This window comes from Oryzias latipes, chromosome 1 (genome assembly GCF_053564925.1).
Source record: "Oryzias latipes strain Hd-rR chromosome 1, Olatipes_Hd-rR_3.1".
In the NCBI taxonomy this organism is placed as follows: domain Eukaryota; kingdom Metazoa; phylum Chordata; class Actinopteri; order Beloniformes; family Adrianichthyidae; genus Oryzias; species Oryzias latipes.
Genome location: NC_136237.1, coordinates 29,165,326 through 29,185,831, shown reverse-complemented (window position 1 = coordinate 29,185,831; position 20,506 = coordinate 29,165,326). Strand labels below are relative to the sequence as shown.

General features: G+C 36.2%; 1 protein-coding gene across 3 annotated transcripts in view; it reads left to right on the top strand.

Annotated features, from left to right (window-relative positions):
- Positions 1 to 20,506, top strand: part of LOC144981214 (catenin alpha-2) — a 293,319-nt gene that overhangs the window by 17,978 nt on the left and 254,835 nt on the right. For all 3 annotated transcript variants that reach the window (XR_013658147.1, XM_078952804.1, XM_078952809.1), the window contains exon 3: positions 17,776 to 17,971. Coding sequence is in view for 2 of the 3 variants with exons in the window: in XM_078952804.1 (XP_078808930.1) it covers positions 17,776 to 17,971 (196 nt within the window). In the remaining variant the exon portion in view is untranslated. The remainder of the gene's footprint in view (positions 1 to 17,775; positions 17,972 to 20,506) is intronic.

The window sequence follows — 20,506 nt, the reverse complement described above, 5'->3', positions numbered from 1 at the left end:
TCTAGCATTGACACTCAAAATAACTACTGTCTCTTCATTCACTAAATGCTCTCATCCCCAAACATGCACAAAACAATTTATGCTTTTAATCTATTTATAATCTGTTTCATTTTTGTCATTAAGGCGTTTAGCTTTGCACAGTCAAAATTATTATATGTAGAACATATTAATCACATAAATCTGATAAATGTGAAGACAATCAATTTAATTGTTAAAATGGAGTAGCTCTAAATATTTTGCCAGTTGTCTTATTTTGCCATAGGTGACAAGTTTTTCAAAAAAATGTAAAAATTCTAAAACATGATGTACCTTCAGGTGTTGCATACTTTAAATATATAAACTTGTAAATCCTAATCTTTGTGCCGCAGAGTTTGTTGTTAGGGAGGTTTTTTAAATTTACAGAATTCTCATAATAATGAGAGATTTTGACATTTTTTGACTTCACTAGATTAAGTCATTTGTACAGTCATATAATTTACCTTCAAAGAAATAGTCACCATTAACAGAACTCAATTTTCATAGTAGTAATTAATTAATCTAATACTAATAAACTATACTAATAAACGATTTATTGTATAAAGATTTCTTCTTTTTTAAGTTAATTTTACCGAAGCACAAAACAAAATAAAAAAAGTTTTATATATTTTTACCACATTTTCTTAATTTCTTTTACAATTTGAAACATTATTGCTACAAAGCTGCTTCTTTTGGTTTCATAGTTTTGAGACAGCTCTACATGTGGATTCCAAAGTCATAGCTGATGGAAAAGAAATTTGTCAAAATAAATGATTATTACTGTAATGGAAACAATCTGACAACCTCTAATATACCAATAGCGAAATACATCCGGCTCTTTTAGGTGGAGTTTTTGCTGCCTGTCAAACATACTCCTCCTCCTTTCTATCATTACACATGTGGTAGCTGTACCTGTTGTTCTTTGTACATATTAGGTTTAAGCTTACAACAATTTTTTTTATAATTTTTAAGAAAGCAGAACTACATTCCTTCTCTAAACATAAATTGGCATCAGTATAAGTATAAAAGTCAATCCAGAAGTGATGAGATTTAAGTATCTGCAGGCGCAGGGTTTTTAAAATTCACTCTGCTGGTTTTCATTCCAAATAGCAGTCTGTCATCCTCAGTACTTGTTTTGTTTCTCTTTTGAGTGGTCATCAGAGTGACAAATATGTAATTGCCTCATGTCAAGAGACTGAAACACTGATAAGGATTTTTTCTTAACATGTAGTGATTGTTATAAAGTTTTACTGAGAGTTACATCTGATGGCCTTCACAGCAAATTACATGTCTGACTACAAGGCTTTTATTTTATTTTTTCCATTTTTTTTCTTCTTTTGACATTTTAATTGAATGTGTATAAAATAAAAAAATAATCCTTGCCTGTCAGATTAGTCTGATCACTAGTATCTCTTATAAGCAAATCTTAAACAGGCTCACCCTACAGTTAGGGTTTTTTTATGAGCCAAACAGAATGATAAAGACAAAGTTTACATTGACATGTGTTGACCCTGACCTGTAAATGTAAAACCCTAGAAAAATGGAACACAAAAATGAATCTGAAGGGTAAAAAAAATAGGTAGCAGAGCAACAAAACCTCAATTCAGCACCATCAGTTCACTGAAATTCACACCATGGACTGGGAAAATACAGAATTAACAGGGACTGTAACAAACAAGTTGGAATATTGGATCAAAGAAGTCACGAAAACCAAGAAATGTGGACACAACACCATAGATCAAGATAAGGGGGCTTACATGATGTCATTGACTTAATAATTTTTTATCCAAGGACCACAACCAGTCGGATAGGGGTATTTACCTGACAGGTTTGTTCAGCCAACAACAACCTTTTATAAATTGAATTGAATTGAATTGAATTGAATTGAATTGAATTGAATTAAATCACACTATCTGTCACACACCTAGGCGTGTGAAATTTGTTCTCCACATTTGACCCATCCCCTGGGGGAGAAGTGATAAACAGTTGGTATGTACACATGACAGGTAAAAATCTTCCGAAGAGGATGCTTGAAGACCAGTGGGCAAAACAGGTCAAACTAACTTTTTATCATTTCATTTTTCTTACAGTACCAAAAAGTTCTACAGTTGTTTGTGCATAAAGGACTAACAAGACAAACAAGAACTTTCTTTCTCATTTGTAAGTAGTTTAGGGTGGGAACTATAGTAGAGAAGATGCAAATAGTTAAATAATAATTTTTTTTATTCTTTGTTTCTTGAGATAGCAAGTTATTAAGATGACAGAATATGATTAGTGCTTGTTATCGTAAGACAATGATTTAGTTTGCTATCACAATATATTAACAGCTATTTTCTTGTGACAATGGAATAAAAGCGCTGCATATTTTCTCAAGATAGCGACTTATTAAGTCAGTGTTGGGGAAAAACAGGAAGAAATATGTTTTTTTTTGGTATGTTGCTGAATGTATATTATCTTCTACTCCAATGACTGGCTAATTGTTAAATTGACCAACAACAGTAGCGTAACTACCACCTTGGTTTGACCACAACTAAAGTAATCGATAATGTTAGAGTGCAGTGCCAATTAGACATTGATGATTTTTGCTCATATGTGCGTGGGCATTATTGTTTTTTTGTGTTTCTGTTAAAATAAGGAGTAATGCCTTTTTCCCAGTTGTGGAAAGGGAGTGATACAAATGCACCAAGTTCAGAGCTTTAAGTCTAGAGTCTGGCTATTGGATGTCTACATCAGCAGGGATAGCTGAGAGACCTGCTGGGAGACATATTGTAAGTTGATTAATCATTGATGATCCTTTGTTTGGCAATTTAGTTTACAGTGTTCCCTCATTTATCCCAGAGGATACATTCAAAAAAAAAAACAACCTGGAATAGGTGAAATCCAAACAGTAGGATTGTAGATATTTTAAGGCTGTAAAACCCCTCACTACAAACTTTATATACTTTCTCAGACAAACATGACCATTTTTATTTTTTTATATTTTCCTATCTTGTTAAAAATTTCAAAGTTCCAACCTTGGTAAAACAAACAGATTTTTGTATTTTGGAATGAAAACAAAAATCGGATCGCAATCAAAGATTTATGTCGATTTGGAGAGCTGGATGTAAGTGTACAGGAGACAAGGCACAGTGGATATTGATTGACAAGGTTTCCAGCCAATCAGGATGTAGAACATGGAGTGCTGTTAAAAAAGCAAAAAAAAAGAGCAAAATCACACTGAAAAAAATCAGCAGAATTGCAAGAATGCAAAGGATGAACCTCAATATAGCAAGGAAACATTGTATATCTCCAACTAGAATTGTTATGTTTTTTTCTATCTTCAATTAAGGGAAAATGATAATAAGTTATCTTATGAAAAAAAGTTGTTATTTTAAGAAAACAAGCTGATAAAGTATTGGCAGGCTTGGCCACTCTCGTCATCTGTAAAAAGGTACTGTTAAACCCATTACATTAGCACGTTCAGGTGCACAGATTATTGTTGGATGCTTTTAAAGAACCATAAGTCTGCTTTCAAATAATAAGAGAGCAATGCATGATCAGGTAGAATAGACTGAGAATGCTAATAGATTTTTCATCTTTGTCTACATTTGGTATGCGTACCCACATAGCGCTTCTTGAAGCTTTCAAAATAGCTTGAAGTATTCACGCAGTTACAAACACTGCTCATTTGAGGGAGGGGGGGCATTTTACTAACCAAAATCAGCACATGAAAAATGGCTTGTACAGCTATTTCTCTTACTACCATATAGTAATAAACGCCTGTACTGCTTCACTAAATCATTTTTTTCTCAGTTAGACATTCTGTTTGACATTTTTCAACTTTTTTCCTGAGCCCAGCTTCTTCAATTTCGTGCTGCGGGCAGTTTATTTTTGCTCCTTGTAGTACACTGGGCTCTTGTTATTTACTCCCTTTACTTCACTTTTGTTCTTTGGTTCAGTCTCAAGTGAATCAAGACCCTCGCTCTCATGGGAACCAGGTTTCGCTAGGAGCTAGGTTAGCTTTCACATGTGACAAAATAAAATTCTTTAGGAACCAATGAACCCTGATGCCAATCAAACCTGAAAGTGTGAATGCACCATAAGTAGCAACGTAGCTATAGATGTGTTTCAAGTAACATGGATTCCTAAATATTCTGTATAACAATAACTGGCTTCCATAACCAGGGTAAAATATTAGTGAAGACAACACACTCACTCACTGGACAAAATCTGAACTTTAAAATACCACAGACCAAGTGTTTGTAGGTGTAAAACAAGAGAACCATGAATAAAATTAATCGGATAACCCAAGGCATAAACATTGAAAAAAAAATAGAAAAGTAATAACGTAACCAGGGAAAATGACTGATACCCCTGAACCTCATAGCCAAATCAAGAAACTCTGGAGCTTTTCTTGTTTTCATTAATTACTTGAATGTGATCAAAAATCAAGCTATTGTCCTTTTTTGTTATTATTCTTCTACTCACATCCTCAGTGTACTGCAACTGATTTCAACCTTTTAAATATCAGCTTACATGTTTGATTTCTTCATCAATCAATTCAGCAACTTTTAGTTTGTCTGCAATTTGGCCAAAATGCAGCTATGTCTTGCTTTAAATGTTTTTTTATTGGATTTTTAATCTGTCATGAAAATAATTGGGAGAAACGCATAAATTTCTATAAATTTACATAGCCAATTTTTCAAGGCTAATAAAGGCAGTCAAAATTGTAGTTATTAAAGTTGTTTTTACACCCCTCTTCAAGAATATTGGTAATGCGAATCTTGTGTACCTGTCTGTGTGCATAAAACTTGTGAAATAAATCTTCCATCATTAATGTATACATATACTTCCATCCTGTAAATAATTGTGTGTGACTATTTTTCTATCTGTGAACTAAGTCATGCAATTTACTAATGACACTCTTATGTTTTGACTTTGTATTATAGACTGACCCCCATCTCCCCCATCCTAACCCCTTATTCACCATCTGTAACATCCCATTCTATCTCTCTCTCTCTCTTCTTTTCTTCCGTCCGGTCCAACAAGGAATGCATACAGATATAATTATCATAAATAAAGCTTAGCCTCAAATACCAAAGGGGCTTATACAAGTATACACTCCGTTTGTCCGAAGGTCCATTAACCCCTATTGTAACAGTAAAATCTGTCCAACCCAAGAAGCCTCAGCTCTGATCTGCTTGCTCAGCTGTTGGACAGAATTAGTTACTAAAAAAATAATGGTTGTTGTTTCAACTACACATCTTTTAAATATACTTTATCATCTTCCACGACTTTTGATACACTTTATAACTTGTGGACATTTTTTTTAATATTTGTTTTTTTACATCATACAGTTTTTTTTTATCATTTTATTTTTTGTGTTTATATAACTCATGTATATGCTATTTGTCTATGAGCCAGTGCATTTAATTGATGTACAATGCTTACACGTCAAAACCCAGCTTTAAACCTGAACATGCTTTATTCCATGTGGTAAAATACATTTATGACAGTTTATGTTCACAATCTTCTTATTTCATAATTCTCCCCCATAATATTTTTTTTTTCTCTCCCCCCAATCTTTTCAAGTTACAGGAACCTTATTCAGTACATCGTCCAGCAGTCTGAGAAAAAGGTCACATGCTACATAATCAGTTCGCACATTGTTTTAAAATTTTGCCACTTCTGGATTTAAAAAAAAATTAATTAAAAGTTTTACGAGTAAAAGCCAGTGTCTTTGGACTGAGAAGTTTGGCATTTAACTGAAATGACTTTTGTTGCTTCCTTCAATGACCTTATTTCCTGCTTGCGTTTTAAGTGTAAATTAAAAGTGGAGAGGGTTCTTCTTTTAGAGGATTAAACTGACAAATTCCAGTTGGATTTACTTCATGATCTCTCTGCCCTAATTCTGCCTCTTGGATTTCCACCACTCGGATGTTGAGACATTGTCAAGACCTTCTTTCTCAGTTCACTGTCTTTTTAGTGTGTCAGGTCATAGCTATTTAATCATTTTCTAGTTACTCTTCCTTTGTAGGCACGCTTGAAATCTATCATTATCTTTGAGACATGAACCACGGAATTGTCCTTGGCAAGTGCACGTTTGCAATGTTTTCTGCAGAAGAAACCTGTCGCGTTTCAGCTCTTTATCCTAAGACTTTTATAGCAGATTACCATGCAGTGCAAACTTGCTATTGGAAGATAAGTTAGTTAATATACTGCATGCGTTCTGCTCCCTTACAGACTTTTTGTCCTTTTGGTTTACGACCATGAAGGTAAATATTTGTTGACAGTAAAAGGTTTTAAAAGCAGGTGACGCAAAATGTTTCAGACACTGACATTTGCAATGCGATTTCCCGGGTTAAAACAAGGTGGTGGTGACTAAAGGTAGACTCACACTCATACACAACTGTATCAGTAGACTCACACTTAAGTGTAGCTCCCACAAGCAAGTGTTTTATTAGAAGAAAAATTCAGCAACTATATTTACAGAAATAAAAAAAAAAGACCAGTACATTTTTTTATTGATAACAGTAACTCATGGGGATGAAAGAGATCCCTTGACATTTATTTAGTTGTTGCAAACATTCCAGTTTGTATCAGCTGGACTGGTGAAAGGTAGATTAGTCCTTTTAAAGATAACACTCTTACGAGTTGCTAAGAGGACTGGCACACATTTAGTCAAACCCTCCTTTTCCATTTCCTCCAGAGTAACCTCTGACCTAAAAGGCCAGAGACTACAGTTACAGATAGAGCCGCAGACAATTTGACTAACATTTGTATTAATTACAAACACATGTTTAAAAAAAGTGTTCTTTACAAAGGATACATTTCACATATTTCCAATAGGATCTATGGAAGTCACAAACCTGCAGGTAATATACAATTTTTGGCAAAGTGGTAGAATCCAAAGCAATCACACTACAATAAGACAGAACTCATGATGTCAGGCAGCAGCTTGTAATCATTATTTCTGTTTTCTTTTTTTCTTTTTTTTTTATCAAAACTAATATGAAGTTGTCTGAAATTTCCATCTTCAATGCACATGAACACAATTAATATGTCAATTCTGGTTAGTCAAAGAGTAAAGCTTAATGACCATTTAAGCTGTAATTTAGCTGCAAGCTTTTTTAAGAAATTGCACATTGATTCATTGCTCTCATATATAACTACAGCTGTCAGATCAATAAAGAAAATCTCATGATTTTTCATTAGGTGTGAAATTAGAACTGAAATAAGTTGTTGTTGTTGACAATGTTTCAGTTTCGTGCAAGTCTCGTTAAAACTGTGCATTGCATAATCATTGCATTGTTGCATTGCACTGGATCTTTGTATTAGCCAGTTTTAGATGAGGTCATTATGCTAGCATTTGAGAAAAACAAAAACTCTGCACTAAGTTTACATACTAATTGGAAAGCTTTTTGTAATCAATCAGTTGATCTTATAATGACCTTACAGCAAATGTATGATAGATTGATAGCTGTGCCATTATGCCGAGAGCCTATGTTATCTTCTGTCCTTTCTTTAGTGCTTGGAGGTGCTCCTACAAAGTGCCCTCACATCCATCTTTAAGTTAAATCTCCTGACACTTGTCTGTGTCAGCATATGCCTGCCCCTGGAGTCTGAACTGCAGCCATGCAGATGCTGAAAACTCTGTGGGTTACCAGATGAAATTGTATTGACAAGACAGATCTTGGCATTCCATTCCACTCGATTCAGATAAAATGCTTTTTGAGTTGGGTTGAAAAAATACCCATGACGTTACTATTTCAGTTTCTATCTGATAGTGTTGGTGACAGAACTTGGACCACAGTAAGAAAGTATGTTATTTAAGGTTAGCTAAAGATTAACATATATTCTTGCAAAGTATGAATATGCAAAAATAATGCGTAAATAGTTCCAGAAGCCTTTTAAACTTTGATCTTTGTATGTGTTAATTTCTGACAATAGAGAAAGTTCTGAAAAACAGAACATGAAGTCTCACTGGTTGTCTAAAAGAATAGGGAGATCGGCTTCCAGTCAAGTGTCAGTGTGACTGTCCTTCTGCCTTTGCAGTACCATTCAATGTGATCAAGGTACACTCTAGAAAGCACACATTCAGTCAAACTACCTGCTTATTCACCTTTGCACAAATATGAGCATGGGTGAGGGTTTTTTGCCAACCCTTTCCAAGAATATTGGTTATGCAAATCTTGCATGTACCTGACTATGTGGTAAATGGCGCATACCTTTATCACGCTTTTCTACCTTCCTCGAAGGCCCAAAGTGCGTTACAGTCACAGTCCCATTCAACCTTTCACTCACACATTCACACACTAGTGGCGGCTCCACTGCCAAACACTGGCGCCAACCTACCACCAGAGGCAAGGTGGGGTTCAGTGTCTTGCCCAAGGACATTTCGTCATATGGACAAGATGGGCGGGAATGAAACCTGCAGTCAGAGGTCGACCGCCCCAAAACCTTGAGTTATGTGCATACTTTTTGTTGGTGTGAATACGTGAGATCTAAGTCATGCAATTTACTTATGACATTCTTATTTTATGACTCTGTATCATCGACTGCCCCCCCCCCCCCCCCCCCCCTTTCTCCCCAATCTTAACCCCTTATCCCCTATCTTTAATATCCCACTCTCTCCCTCTCTTTTCTTTTTTCCGTCCGGTTCAACAAGCAATTCATATAAACATAATGCATTCGGTTTTGAACCTTTATCCTTTTTTAACATCGCTTGGTAACTGGAACCACAGCCTCTCCCTTGAGAAGTATTCCCAAAGAAAAATTATCAAAAAAACATAACCCAAAACATAAATGTGGGTGGATTTTCTCACATTCATTTGTCATTTATTCAGTATTAAAAAAGTGGTTTTGCGATCAGAAAACTTTAAAAAGAACAAAATATGTTTGATTTTGAACCTTAGTATTTCATTTGTATCCATAAACCTGTAGAGGTAAAATATATTTTTTCAGTTGAGAACTTTCCACAAAATCACCAGGATTTTCAATGACTATATCACTGTTTGAAGTAGCTAGGAGACTGTAGCAGACAAAGAGCAGAGTTACTACAGCCCTGTTATTATCTGTTAATCTATATTTTATGAGCCAACACAAATGCAGGGTTATTTGTGCAGTAAAATGCTTCGGAGTGAAAACACATAATGGAATGGTCTAAAATATTTTATGTGTGTTGGAAGGTATGGATCAAGCTGGTGCCCCAAAGGCTCAATGATCAGCAGAGATTTTTCTTTGCTGCTTTTGCTGATTACACTTAGTTTCAATGATTTAGAAAGTCTATCTAACTTTGCCGTTTAGCTGCAAGGCATAGGTTTAACCAAAGGGAACAAAAAAACATCCCTTTTAGTTGTGGGCATCATAAGAATATTTTTGTCCAATTTATTGTTGGCTTTTTATTTTTCGATAGTCACCATCTTGTTTAGAAAAAAAATAGAAAATAACAATAAAACTTATTTGGAAATACATCTAAATAAAAATGTTTAGATTATACATAAAAACAATGAAATAACAGGGTTAACATTGACAACTGATGATTTTTCTTTGGTTTTCACACCAAAGATTGTGCCGTAATAACTTTAAAGGTGGGTTTTATCTCATAGCATAATCAGGATGTTTTTTTTAAAAGGTTTTAGAATTTTTTATGAACCTGAAACAAAAATAATTTTCTTTTTAACTTGATAAAGTTTTCAGTTTTGCGTTTGATCTCATTTAGCCTTTATTGATCTCTTTTGGATGACACTTTGAGGGAAATTGTTTAAACAAAGAAAACAGGGATAACACACATTGTGGTTATGATTTCACAATTCCATGTTTTAATCAGGCAGCCTCCGTCTCTGTTGGACTTCAAACACAGTAACACACCTGAACACACACAATAATGACAGTTAATTAAAAAACATCTTTGATTGCCATTTTTGTGGATTTCATTTTATGGTTTGCAGCTGCTACATTTTAATTGATTGGTGACAATTTTAAGTGACAGGAATATCATTTGTAGTTTATAATAGAATAAATAAATGGAATGAAAGAGCACCTCCATGAGACATGGAGCAATACAGTACTATAATTATCCCTTAAAGTAGCACAGTTTGCTTTTATTTAATGAGGCTTCAGTTACACACAGGAAGGTCTCAGTTGTGTATCTGATTAAAATGAGTTCCGCACAGCTACGTTTTTGAACTCATGCATGCTTTTGTGAAAATCAACACTCCAGTTGTTGTTGTTTTTTTAAACCAATTTATTACCATGTTTTAAATTTGGTGAGAAATTTTCCAGAACTGGAAGATGGGTGTAAAAATTCCTTAATTAAGAGCAACATTTATTGGTGGCAAAAAAATAACAATAAAAAATAAAAAAAAACATTTGATGCAGCATGAAGAAGAAGAAGAGAAAAAAAGAAGCAGCTTTTTTTTTATAATGTCTGACAGCTGATGAACATCACTTCCACACTAGGATCCAGTTAGACAAGAGGACAATGGAAAAGGAGGAGGGAGAAAGTCATGCTTAGAGGAGGAGATGTAGAGTGCTGTGAGAACTATCTCAGCTTTACATGACAGCAGCTGGACAGCTGAACTGTGTATTGCTGACCATCTTGAAAACATTTAAGTGAAGAGGCTTCTTTCAGAAGAGCGATTTTGAGATTATTTTTGTTTTTTTAGGGATTTCAAATGTTATGGCCGTGACATGAGTGAAGTGTGACAGATGAATGGACATTATTTTTCCAACTAGTTCAGTGGGAGTCTGATGAAGCCACTTGATGAGTGGCGAAACGTTTCAAGAAAGAACATTTGAAGTCTAGTTGCCATGTCTCAGCTTTAAGACAACGGATGAATAAGAACTTCCAGCGACATTAGTGGACCAAAAGTTTGCACACCACTACAGTTTTAGCAATTGCATGTGTTTTTACAACCAATTTTACAACAATTTTATAAAAAGTTTGTCAAATGTTTTGCTTTTTTCCCCTCAATGTCAGCAGTGTTAAGATGATATAAACTGACACATGTCATAAAGTTTATGGGAGAACTCTAAGGAATGTGCAAAAAGAAAAAAAAAAAGATCAGTGTTGCATGTTTTATGTCTTTCTGGTTTAGACTTAGTGGTTTCTAAAATATTAGTATCATATGGAGTAATATTTCTGCCACCACGTTGCACACAAAACTTTCTAAGTTGCACACAAAACTTTTTAAGTTGCAAATAAATATGTTAAATATTTGCTTTTCAATTATTTTTTATTTTGCTTTCAATTTTTTTTTTTGCTTTCAAAAACTTTTTTTTGCGTTTGCAAAACGCATGTTTTTGCATGCGTTGTGTGTCATCTCACTTTTTTCGTATCTTTGATTTTGCCGGGTTAAGTTTCAGTTTGACGTGACAAAGCTGCCATCAAACAGCTGCTGATTGGTCCAGATTCTAACCAATCAGGTGTCTCTGTCTCGTGTTGACGGTGCTTGGAGGCAGACATGGACGTTGGACTTTGTGTAGGTTCTGTTCTAACGGGATTCTGATGTTTTCAACCATTCTGGCCCGTTTCTCTCGTAGTTAAACCAAGAGCAGCAAAGCAGCTAAAATCAAACTAAGTTTTGTATTTATTTATGTCAGTGTAGTGACCAACATGTTTAAAATGTCTGCAGGAGAAAAGAAAATGTCCGAACTCTGACTCCATCCAGCCGGAAGTTAAACTTTTTAAGATTTGTATCTGAACTATTGTTTTATTTTCATCATTGAAATATTAAAAGAAAATAGCATTTTTTCATGAGTACATTTTTTTAATTTGGACAAACACGAGTTCTAAAACAAAAGACACTGTGAAAATAACATAACATTTAAAAATGCTTCTTCTATTAAATACACTGAGGTTCCTTTGGTAAGCCATCATTCTTTTGCGTATTACTGCTGTTCATCTGATCCCAAACACGTGTGCAGCATAAAATAATATGTGCTTTAAATCTTTTATTGTTTTGTTTTAACAAATAGTTCTTAAAGAAAATCACACTTTCTACTAATATTTTGCTCCAGAAGATTCACATATCTCACACACAGGCCTGTTGATTTAGTGTCAGTAGATAAACTTTACAGTTTATTTACATTTTCAGGAGATCCTCGGCCATAAATTCACAAATCTGACCAAATAAAAATTAATCAATGCAAAAAAAAAAAAGGAAGTATGAATTATTGTTAAAATGATAAAAAAAAAAAATGAAAACGTCTTCATCCTTAGAGACAACATTGAGGGTAAAAAGAGTTTGTTTGGTTTCTCTGCCTCGGTAGCAGACACCATGTTGGATACATATGGCGATTTGATTGGTTAGAATCTGGACCAATCAGCAAAATCAAAGATAGGAAAAAAGTGAGATGACACACAACGCATTAAAAAAACTTTTTTGGTGGTGGCAATAGTGGCAGTTTTATCACGCTAAGTCGCGCTCAGAGTAGTCAGCAAAATTAGAAATAGGAAAAAAGCCAGATTTGACACAACGCATGCAAAAACGTGTTTTGCAAACGCAAAAAAAAAAGTTTTTGAAAGCAAAAAAAAAGTTTTTGAAAGCAAAAAAAAAAATCATTGAAGAGCAAATATTTAACATTTTCATTTGCAACCTAGAAAGTACATGCAGGCAAGACCAGGGCTCGTAGCACTCATTTTGACTTATTAGTTGACAAGTACTCAAATAAGATGGTATAAGTATTTCTTTTTGAAACTGTTTCTTTTTGCTTATTGGAAAAACTAGCTTCATCTAAGTTCATGCTTATTGGATTACAAAATTACATTGTTAAGGAAATACTGTAGCTTGTAACTTGTATGTGTCAAAGTGTTCTAATAATGGCAAGAAGGAATGAAAGGAAGTCAGTGCCATTAGACATTTTGAATGAACACAATAATTGAGTCGAAGGATAAAATGATGTCACCAAAGAAGAAAAGTTGTTAAGTTAAATACTTGCTTACCTACAGGTAACATGACAGGACAAGTTAAAAAAAAAATACTTGCTTACCTCACAGAGGAATGAAGCATGGAGTCGGGCTTTAATGGCTTCTTCCCCCTTATGTACTAACAGGTGGTTTGAGGCCAAAGTGCCAATGCATTTCCTCATTTAATAAAATAACTGTTTTGTTTCCTCATGGTGTCCCAAAGTGTGTATGAAATTTCTGCAGAGGGTATTCCTATATTCCTACTCGGATCACAATCAGAATGTTGGAGTACAATAAAATTCAGCTTGGTTACACTTCTTTAAAATAAAAAAATGAGAATTGTAAAAACAGTTGGCACGATGAATACAAGTACCAAAAAACGGGGGGGGGGGGGGGGGGACGACGTAAAATGTCATTTAATCGCACAATTTGCAATGTGTTTTGAAGCTTTGCAGTCGGAGTGTCACAGCAGGAGTTTTCCCCTCATCCACTTTCAAACGAGCCCTCTCTTGATTGTTTTTGTCCTTCTGCAGCTCCTGCACACGTCGTGTATTTTACACGTAATCTAAACGACCTCATCATTTATTTAGTGAGGAACCTTTATGCACCATCTCTGTTGAGCAAGTTCTCCCCTGGAGAGCTGTATATCTGTGCTCAGTCAAACACACGCATGGACACTGCCTTTATCTCGAGCAGTTAAATCAGCACTCATTCAGTGACTCTGAAGCTGAAGGCGGAAAATTGAATGGCCACACAGAGCCATTGCGATTTACTGCTCACTGGAGAGCCCACAGGTCACTTCTCCTTAGAGGAAAGGTTGCATGACATTCAAAGCTATTGATCAGCTATGAAATGAGAGGGCACAATTACTCCTTATGTCTGAAGAAGACATTAGCATGACTGCAGCGGCATTGCAAATATTCATCGTCTGGTTCATTTTACTGTTGAGCCTAAAGGCAAAAACGCTATGGAACATATGCATCCACATGTACCCTTTAACCAAAATTGGGGAAACTATATAAAAACTCTAAAATAAAGTCAAACTGGTGCCTATCTTAAGATTTGTAAATCAAATTTTGTATGCACATACAGAGTGTTTTTAAAACATTTTATTTAATGGTCTAATAATTAGTTTGTTGTTTTTTAGAAAAAAAATCATTTTACTTAAAATCTATTTTTTTCTTGCCCCTTAGTGTTTTTTTCTTTATATTTTCCATATGTGAAGCGTGTGAAATCAATAGTATGTGTGATGTGAAGTTCTTAACATAAGACTGTCCATTTTCACTCTCAAATTCCTCTTTTATATGGTAAAACGTATCAACGTGGATTATGTTTATGCAACACAAGTACAGTCAAATTACTCTGAGATGTGTGAGTGTAATTAGTAAGCAGCTAAATCATTTTCTTTAACTTCAAGGCTTTTTTAAAAAGCGTTTTATCATTTACAGCTTAGCCAAGTTCTCATTCGTAGTGATAAGGGGTGTAACGGTACACTCAAAATCTCAATTCGGTTCGGTTCAGAATTTCAGAGGGCTCGGTTTGATACATTTTTGGTATTTTTTCGGTACAAAAAAGGCAGAAAAAAAGTTCTTGCAAAATGAATTTATTGGTTTTTTATAACAATAACAAAATTAGCCTATGTAGGTGATCTGCTATATAAAATAATACAGCTATTAGCTGTCAGGAACCGATAACTTTGGATGCTTAACACTGGCCTGAAAAAAAAAAAAACAGTTTAACTTGCACATTTTTTTTCTCGTAGACCCGATTTTTACAGTAGGGTGATGCCGTTTTAAGTGTGTTAACAGATTAGATGTGTTACCTGTGGCATATGCTATCTTCATGTAACATTAAAATGTCGAAACACAGGATCTGACTACCGTAATCCAATTGCTTTTTTTTCCCATCCAAACAAATCCAAAGTGTTCCCACACAGGAGAGTGTAAAGAGGTTTCTTATTGCAGAAACCTCCTGCAATGAGGTTTGGTTCGGCAATCTGGTCGGAAAACGCAGGGGAGATGCTCTCCAGGGCCGAAGGCGGCTCTTCATTTGGGGATCACTTCTCCTTTCGGACCCTCAGAGCCTCCAGAGCGGGTTAATAAAACAACCAGTCTCCATTCTTTTAGATCAAACCGTTTTTATTACTGTTCCGGCGAACTGAGCAGGATACCCGGAACGTGCGCTCACACACACACACACACACACCCTCTTGCGCTGCCGCACTCTCCCCACTAACGCGTGCGAGCGCAGACACCATTGAGCGTCTTGGCGGAAACTCGCGGTTAACATTAGTTAACTATGTGTACCATTACACCCCTTAGAAGTGATGTCTCATAAGTGGTGTTTTATTTTGTGTTTTCCATCTAGCTTTATTGTGCCTAGGTTTTCTGTCATTCTTACTCAACAGATTTTGTCGCAGCAGGTATGACAGAACATGCTGATTAAAAGAAGCAGTTAAGCTTGTATCAAAGGTGGATGCATACATTGATTCAGCCTGAGTGGATGCTGCAAGGTTATTGTGGTCATAATTAAATGGCTTTTTAAGTCACTGTTGCAAAACAAAGCCTACATGAGGTGTGACTTGAAAAAGTCATTGGAAAGTGATGTGACGTGATGAATTAACTTTCCATTATGGTTCTACAAACAACACAAATAATGTATATTTAAAGCTGAATTCTTACTTTTTAATCAGCATTAAACAATTTACTGTATAATTAGAAATTTGTTTATTTATTTACAAAAAGAGAGAACTCATTAATAAACACTGTAATTGGGCCATTGTATGATAATGTTAACTGGAATCCCTGAGCAAATTATTCACAATACAATTTATAATATTATTTATATAAAAATACTTTTATGTTTTTGTGGTAGCAGATAATTATTCTCCTAGTTCTTCTTTTATTGCCTGCAGGGGGTTTCACTACATCTGCCTCACTTTGATGCATTTCTAGTCTGGCCTTACCGTCCCATTCTTCTTTGCAGCACATGTAAATCCTGATTCTTTTTTCTTTTTTTTCGGTCTGCTTGGCAGGTCTAACCTTAGCACCCTACTTAATTATTCATTATCTCTTTGCAGAACGTTTCAGAAACCTATCTATCTTGCTCCATCTCTGCAGCATCTACCATGAGCTGCTCCTCATTTCAGATCGTATCAGTTTTTGTCACCTCTCCCCAAAATCCTTGTCTCTTCACTTTCACTTTCACTTAATCCAGCTCCTGCTTGTTTCTTTCCTCAGTGCTTCTATAGACTATACAATGAGTCTGGTCTCACCTCCGCCTTCTGCATTTTTCCTTTTGGTTTTACCAACACTCGTTGGTCAAATATCAAAGCTGACACTCACTTTTTCTTTTACGTCCTTTTCATTGCTCTGGACTGTTGACCCCAAGTATATAAAACCCTGAACTCAAAAACTCGTAAGCACACCATTTAAGCTCAGTCCCCTTTTCATTTATTTACACACAGATGTTCTGTCTTGCTTCAGCTGACTGTCATTTTTCTACTTCTCAGAGTAAACCTCCACCTCTGAAGGTGTTCTTCCACCTGCTTCTTGCTCTCATCCCATATTACAATGTCATCTGCAAAAATCACGGTCCACAGAGATTCCTGTCTAACCTCATCTGTGAGCCTGTCCATCACTACAAACAAAGGCTCAAAGCCCAACCTTAAAGCAAATCACCTTCACCTTGAACTCCTCTGTCACATCTGCAGCACATCTCACTACTGTCTTATAGTTCTCATATTAGTCCAAAAAAACCAACCAAACAAAAAAAAAAATACTCCAATTAATTAGGCTGTATGTAAGCTTTCAAAAAGGAACATGGCGAAGCGGCTGGAAGCAGAAGCCGGGTTGAATTATTTATCTTAACATCCCAGTCTGCTTTGGAATTATCCAACTTTAATTCTGCAGGAGTGGGTGGGTTTAATGATGCACTTGGCAGGAGTGAGCAATCAAAAAATAAACTGCAGATTCCTTAGCATGGCAGTCTAACAGGCACTGTTTTCTCTGCTTACAGTCATAACACAAAGTTACAAAAAAATAAAAATCATATTTAATTTTAACATTATTTCTAAAATAGAAACATGAAATGACCCTATAAGGGGGAAAAAAATTGTAAAAATGGTCAGAATGTTGCAGTAAATGGCAGGAATTTCAGCATAGCTGAAAAACTTGACTTAGGTCCTTAGTCATGTCAGATGTCTACAAATGGTCCTCATGTCTTCATAAAATGCATTTATACATAGTTAAAGTTGAACACTATAGAAAATAGTATTAATACTAGACATCATTAAGTATGAATCTTTTACTGTTTTTATTTATGCTGGAGGTTTATCATCATTACTGTCAGGTACAGACGACAGGGTCTATCTATATATACACATATTCAAATATTACAAGTATATATTTTGGCTCCAAAGATCTTCTCACACAAACATGTCAACCTGTACACATCACAACCACAGCTCACACGGACATACAAACAAACACATGTCAAGCATATCATTCCATGCATGCTATTTGTGCAAAGGTGAGCTGACATTTGTTCTCTGTTGAGTAATTGTGTTCGACTGTGGTGGATGATGAAATCTAAAAAGAGAGGGAGTGCCTGGTCATCTCCCTCACCAAGACCAAAAAATGTACCAACATATATTTTCCTTACTAGTATATTAACTGTCAAATCATACAAAAGTAGTTTGCTGAGGTAGCTGAGTCTCATTATTTATTATATTACTAGCTGTTGACACATAAAATAACTACAATCAGTGTGATTTTTTTTTTCCACTGAGGTCAAAGAGTATTTCACTTGACAGGTCAACCTTTTATTTTGTTTATGACACAGTTGAGTCCAAAATATCTCTTATTTTCCAGGTGACCACTCTGGTGAATACCAGCAACAAGGGACCATCCAGTAAGAAAAAGGGGAGATCTAAGAAGGCTCATGTCCTGGCAGTGTCTGTTGAGCAGGCTACCCACAACTTCCTTGACAAAGGGGAACAAATCGCTAAAGACAGCCAGGATCTGAAGGAAGAGCTCATTGCTGCTGTGGAGGATGTTCGGAAGCAGGGTAAGCTGGATTTGTATGATCATTCAAGTGTTTTACTACAGTTATTGGCAGATGCTGGTCAAAAAGTTCTGTTGAGTATGTCCTGTGTCCTACAAACTATCATACAATGTCCCATTTTGCTATTTATTTATTTGTTGTAGTCCTTGCAGGACTGTAAAAGTATTTTTCCTATTTCCTGACTATATAACTAATGGGGGGGAAAAAAAGTAGGGTTTTAAGATCAAGGTGTGGCTCAGAGGAAAGCCACGACTACTTCATCTCAAGAGAAGCTAGTTGAGATGACTGAGAAATTTTAAGACAATGCTGTCTTGGTGAGGAATTATGAGGATGAAAGTTCTCTTTGGCAAAATCCAGAAGGGGATTTGATCTCTCAGTTGGCTTAGTAACACCTTAGTTTTCGTGAAGGGATTTGATGGGAGGACACTAAGAGGTAACATGTAGGTTGTGGTCACTCTTTACTCCTGAATAGTGCTGGAAAAACTCACATAATCATTGTATCAAAGGGCTGAAGGACGACACTTGTCAGTAATTGTGTGACTCTTCCTTACATTATCCACTTGTTCCAATACCTTTTGCAGATCCTTGGTTGATTTCCAGTTTGAACATACTGCTGGCAGGCCCGCTGCTGTTCACTGCATTTTGTTCCTGATGGTGTCTTGTAGTGTTTCCACTTTGAGCAACTCATGTTTTAAGTTTGTAGAGGAGTCAGCATTGTAGTTTTTCTTTGAGAATGTCAGGCTGTGTCAGATACAAGGCCTTGCTTTTAGTGTTTTTTTTTCTTTTTTACAAAAAAAGATATACGTATTTGCAAATAAGCAAGCTTTGTGTCAGCTGCAAGAAGAGCTAAAGAATCAGGAAGTCTGCACAAAAGGTCTGCATCTGTGAAATGTGCAAAGGTTTTTCCCAAACCAGCACACAAGACTCGATGGAAGGGATTTGTATTAGGAATAACTAGATGGACACAAACATGTGATCAAATGATTACATCAATAACACGTAAGTCTCACCCAAAAGTTCCAAAAACAACAATTACATTGAGGCCAAGATGTCCTAAGCCAGGGGTCGGGAACCTATGGCTCGCGAGCCATATATGGCTCTTTTGATGGTCACATGTGGCTCGCAGACAAATCTTTAATTATAGTTTTTTTTTTCATTAGACCAGTCCTTCTCGGGCGCGATGCGATGTCAGAGGCGCGTAGTAGTAGCAGTGCTTAGAGAGAGAAATCTGCGCCAGCGCTATCAGTTACTATTATCTATTATTTCACAGAGTTTGTACCAGCTGGAAACCTGTGAATTACCGTGCCTAAAACTACGCGCTCCCGTCTCTGAGAAAGAGCGCGCAGATGCGGGGACGGGATGTGTGAGGGAGAAAGCAGAGGGTGGGGCTGAGGTGTTGTGGGGACAGGCAGCAGGTGAATCGCGCAGGGATTGTAAAAACGTAAAACCCGCTGCCTGTCACTGCAGCGTGTGAGTGTGTGTTTGGCTCCCCGTCTGCATGTGAGCAGTCTTTGTCACATCTACAGAACATTCAGACCTAAGATCACGTTAAAGTCTCAACGCCTGCGTGAAGCAGAAACTCACCACGTATCAACCGGACTAGACCATCAGCAAAACTACCACGAGAAATACTCATCATTTATTAGCAACAGAATAACAATGTTATTAAAAAAGAATCCACAGACTTATTGTACTTTAAAAATGTTGAAATTAAATCAAATGCACACATTCATTTGTATATTTAGTTTTAAACAAATTGTCGCGGACTGAGTTGGATGGCTGTTGGGCCGCGTTAAAAGTTCTGGAGTTCATTGAACGCATCGATCAAGCAGAGATCTGATTGGCCCTCAGTTCTGTCGCTCAGCCTGTTGTTAGGTAGTTTGGACCAATGGGGTTCAGCTATGGGCCGAATAAGGGAAATGGGAGGGCTGCAGCGGGAGCAGGGGAATATAAAGTTGGGAGAAGCGCTCTCGTGTCGGCGGGAGAGATTCAGGGGTTGCTGAATTAATTGAACGGCGTTTGTTGCGGTCTGCAGTAATCGGAATAAAGAACTTTAAAAGAGGTTAAGTCTCCGTGCCTCAGTGTGGGAAAGGGACACTACATAATTGTATGGCTCTTTCGAAATTACATTTCAAAATATGTGGCATTTATGGCTCTCTTGGCCAAAAAGGTTCCCGACCCCTGTCCTAAGCTGTTCTGATAAAGCAGACCTGTAGCATGAGTTACATTTGAAAAAAGCTCATTTTGTTCATAAAAAGGAAAATATCCTAAAGATTTTTATATTTTTGCCAAATATAATTTTCATGTGCGCTTTAGAAAGGTTTCATTTTTCATTTATTTCAAATTCCCCCAAAAATGCCATTATTCTTTAATGGGAGTTGATGCAATTGCTCTTAAGGATGTAAGTGTTTGTGATACTGTCCGCCATGGATCCCCCCTTCTGTTTAGGATTAAAGATATATGCTGAAACAGGCTTTAAAGTGATAATCTACAGTATGAAAAACAAAATGAATGGTGACAGTTTTTTGCAACTATTCT